Raw genomic sequence first — 4,732 nt, forward strand, 5'->3', positions numbered from 1 at the left:
TCCTTTATTAATCACCATACAATTGATGCTTTAATTCATATTTTCACTCTTTTATTATCACTACTAATATAATATAAATCTTAATTTCATATTTGCTATACTTAAATTTATTGCATTAACGTCTTAAGGCACAGGGAATGAATGTTATTGATCTACTAAGGTAGTTACGAAAGTTAAGTTTTGATCCAACAACTCGGTAATTATGATTACGGGTTCAAACCTAGATTTTTAGTTTTATTTCTAGTAACAAACACTTTTTTATATTTTATAGTCTTTTTGTTGTGAAAATTTTCAGAAAACTCTTTCTTATTATTTAGAACAATTCGCTCATTGAGCTTCTCATTTGAATTGGAATATTTATGTTTTGATTAGCTTTCTAATTAATTAAACAATCAATTCAAATTTAACTTTTTTCCATTTAGATCCAAAAGAATCTTATTTACTATCTTTCTATTTAAATTAAAGAAATATCCTATCTTCCAATTTAAATTAAATACTATAATAAATATTATCCTAAATTGCCAAGTGGCTTTATATTAGCTTGCCACTTGGCTAAATGAGAAGGCAAACTTTCTTACTTTAATATATCTATATATATATATATATATATATATATATATATATATATATATATATATATATATATATATATAGATGTAAGGGGCACTAAATAAAAGTAGAATGATTCTCTCCATTTCTCCACCTTGATGATTATGTCTTCAGTATTTCTTATTTTATCAAAAGTCTGTTTGCTTTCCACTAATTAAGCGAAATTTAATTATTCCCTAAATCAGTCAGTGCTTGTTAGCATTTTAATATCATAGAGGAGCTGGGGTTCCATTTTCGAATTCGAAAAAGTTTAAAAGTTTCAACATAATTGTTTTACACTCTTTTTTACTCAATTTAATCTAATAAATAAATAACGGGATAATTAATTTGATGTGGAGGGTGTATAATACAAGAATTTGTTAAGCTTATATTGAAATGAATTACATATAGTACCTAGATTAATGATATTAAACAGTATTATACGCATCCAACATGGGATCCAGTACACAAAAGAAAGAGTTCCGGTGCTGGCAAATTGCTACTTCATAACTGCATCTTTAAAGTTGCTTGACCTTTCATATCAAGATTAATGATTTTAAAAATATAAGAAAGGAGTTTTTTATTGTTAGAAATTCGTTTTAGTGCCATTCTTAAAATATATTGACACTCTCCTCCAAACTAATACTAATTGGTAAATTATTTTAGGACAGATTAGACCACGTCATGCATATACGTAAAATGTTCCAAAACAAAAGAACGAAACAAAGATCTTAATAGAAGGGTTGGAATCTTATTATGATACAATGATATAATGCATGCATACGGTTAATCGGAGCATGAGGGTGATACAAATATTTGGATTACATAGACCACTATATATAACCTAGCTATAACAAAATTTATAGCACGAAGAAGAAAATAAAGTAAAAATAGATAAGAGTGGCTTTTGAGAAATTAAAGCATTATGCCACAAATTGTAATATAGAGTTTAGAGGCCACTAGAACCAATCAATTTTGTTAAGCCAAAAGTTATGGCCATAGCCAACCAACCTCCAAACAAAACCCTAGCTGAGGACTTGACTACTGGTGCCTTCCCTAAAGCAGCTCCTAACCATCCAAACACCATTAAAGCTAAGGTCACAGCTGCAACAACAACTCCAATTCTCACTTTGTAATCCCTAATAAATGATGCTGCTAATAATGGCACCATTGCACCTACTGAGAATGCAAGTGCTGATGCTGCTGCTGCTTGTGCTGGATTTGGCAAGCTCTCTTTCTCATCATCAGCTTCTTCTTTTTCTCTGTTAGCGTTTCTTCTCTTTTCCCTTTTCATTTGAGCCACTTCTATGTCAAGTTGAGAATAAACGGAGACAAATTCTCCGATGGCCATAGAACAAGCTCCGGCCACTAGACCGGCGAATCCGGTCAAGATCATGACCTTAATGTCTTTTTTCACAGCTCCAATCCCCATCATCAATGATGCTGTGGATACTAATCCATCATTGGCTCCAAGAACAGCTGCTCTGAGCCATTGGGATCGTTTCGAATAGTCGAAATCCTTCTCAGCTACTTCCTGTTCTAGGATTACTTGTTGCTCCAAGTCATTCATAGGGAGAGTAAACTTGGATTCTTGTTGAGTATTTGCTTGGTTTGAAGCCATGGTTTTTTTGTTTGACAGAAAATAGTGACTTGTAAATAACTAAGTAGGCAAAGAGTGGAAGAAAGTAGTAGTAGATGACTGTGTTTGACACACGCCTCATAAGGCTGGGTATTTATAGAAAGAAAATTTTATATTGTAGTAGTGGGGAAAATGTGTGGGGACATTGCATGAGCATTAACATAAAGAGATTTCGTGAATACATAAAATTCTTTGTACCTTGAAAAAAATTGAACTCTCCCTTTTTTTGTTTCTCTTTAGTAAAATGATGATGGAGTCTTGCAAGGATTAGGTTCTCCTTTTTAGCTTAAATTATTGAGGAGTACACGAATTAATTGGTGATATAAAACGAAATATAAGCTTTTGTTTGCATGATCTTTATTCAAAGAGTTCTTTTTTTTTTTTTTGGTTGTCTTCTTTGATAACCTTTTAATGGAAATTTAAAGTTCCTCCGCAGTAATGAAAAACAATATATAAATGGTTAAGAAAACTGCTGCCCTTTTAACATTTCCAGTTCACGGCATCCTGAAAAGATTTAAAAGAAATCTCTTTACTTTTTTCCGTATTAAAAATACTTCTCTACACGTTACACAATTGCACCTGATGAAATTGATGAATAAGTATTATATAACGTAGTATTTAATTTGCTCATAGATTCTTATATAAGGACATCCAGAAAGATAGTTAAGAGAACAAAAAAGAAAAGAACCTTTGACATGAAAGAGAGTAGGATATACAGTGGGAAATCACTAATGGAATTTAGAGAGAGGAAGAAGAAAAAGAGAGCAGAAAATGGTTTTCTGATTTCTCAGCTAACCTGGGATTGGCTTAAGGGAAAAAGAGAGAAACTTTAAGGGATGCAGTTATACCAGAATTAGGACGTCACGAATAAGGCATGACAACTAAAGATAAGAAAAAGAAAGACCGAAAGGAGAAGTTCTTCTTTCCTTTTTCCTCAATACACTCTTCAGTTTTATGTCCATAGAATAGGACAAATACGACTTGCGGATACAACATAAAACGCCGTGGTTATGTATATATATTATATATATATAAGGTCAAATATATTTTTTTCAAAACATACTGCTTTAGTCTAGTTAGACTTTATAACATCTAAATTTTGGGTTGTCATTCATGTAGTTTGCATATTTGATCTGTATATAGGAATTTTTACCTAGCTATACTATAATAGAAACCTATTTACTACCTTTATTTAGGTTCCATGTTAATTACTTTATATACTTATATTTACTAGTTTTATACAAAGTCATAAAAAAGGAGGAAATGAAACATACCTTAAATATAGTGCATCAGTTACACATAATCCCCCTACATTTAAAATTCTTCTCTTCACCGTAAGAATTCTCCCGTTGATATCCAAAATATTTCTAACCCAAAGCTTTTGATATCCTATTTCTCTCTTTCAATCATCCATTGTTATAATCCCAAAATTACATATTCTTTCCTCTTCCAAAGCTTTTGATATCTGATTTCTCTCTTGTTTTGAATCTTATTTTCTTATTTTCTTATTTTCTATAATCTTTATTGTATGTCACTTGTATATGATACATCAATACCCAAAACAATACTTGATGCAATACTAATACAATTATAGTACGATTATCTTAGATTTTTAGTGTAGAGTTGTGATTGAACTAGAAGAATATGAAGATCAAAATTGTATCCCATTTTTTCGGAAACGTATCACGGTTGTATTACAATTGTATATGTATCATAATTGTTGAAAGAATTGTATTATAAATGTATGATAATTGTATATTCATTGTATATTGTTACGAACAGTTGTGAGTTCGTGAAGAATTTCACGATTTGTATCACATATATATATGATAATTATATATTAATTTATTAGTATTGTGTCGGGTATTATTTTGGGTATTAATGTACCATATGCAAGTTAGACACAATTGTGATACAAATATGATACAATTATATTTTAGGCATTGATGTATCTGATACAATTCAAATACAATTACGATAAAATTATCATACAATTCCTGAATATTTTTTTATTTTCATTGTTGTCCAATCTCCCAGCAAAAGAACGATACAATTGATGATTTTTAATAATATAAATTTGTCGGCAATGGTGGGAAGAGAAAAGATGGAGATTCTGGCGTAAATTAAGGAATTTTAATGTAAAAAGGGAAGGAGAGAGAAGAGGAGAGGGAAAAAAGAAGAAGGAAATAATGTAGTTGAATCCCTTAATTGAAGGCATTAATAATGGGTGGTGAGAGCCTTTTAAGGAGCAATCTATATAATTTGTAAGAAGAACCTAGATATTTAAAAACTACAAAACATAGAGAAGATAGATAATTAAGTTTCTAATATAGTATAATTAGGTAAAAACATCCTATATATAACTCTATTTCCATGTGATTTTAACCAATGACTCATAATATTGTAGTGTAGTGTCGCTTTTTCGTTGTTTGAATTCGTGTGCGTTTAATGACGTAGTAGATGGAGCTATATTTCACAAAATTGGATCGAAAATTTGTGATCCAA

The 4,732-nt window shown here is 30.5% G+C and overlaps 1 protein-coding gene across 1 annotated transcript; it reads right to left on the minus strand.

The window, feature by feature from the left end:
- Positions 1-1,303: 1,303 nt before the first annotated feature.
- Positions 1,304-2,317, minus strand: LOC109243330 (vacuolar iron transporter homolog 2-like). Its single transcript, XM_019410239.1, has one exon. The coding sequence runs from the start codon at positions 2,207-2,209 to the stop codon at positions 1,538-1,540; it is 672 nt and encodes a 223-aa protein (XP_019265784.1). The 5' UTR covers positions 2,210-2,317; the 3' UTR covers positions 1,304-1,537.
- Positions 2,318-4,732: the final 2,415 nt, after the last annotated feature.

The sequence above is a fragment of the Nicotiana attenuata genome, unplaced genomic scaffold (genome assembly GCF_001879085.1).
Source record: "Nicotiana attenuata strain UT unplaced genomic scaffold, NIATTr2, whole genome shotgun sequence".
Taxonomy (NCBI): Eukaryota; Viridiplantae; Streptophyta; class Magnoliopsida; order Solanales; family Solanaceae; genus Nicotiana; species Nicotiana attenuata.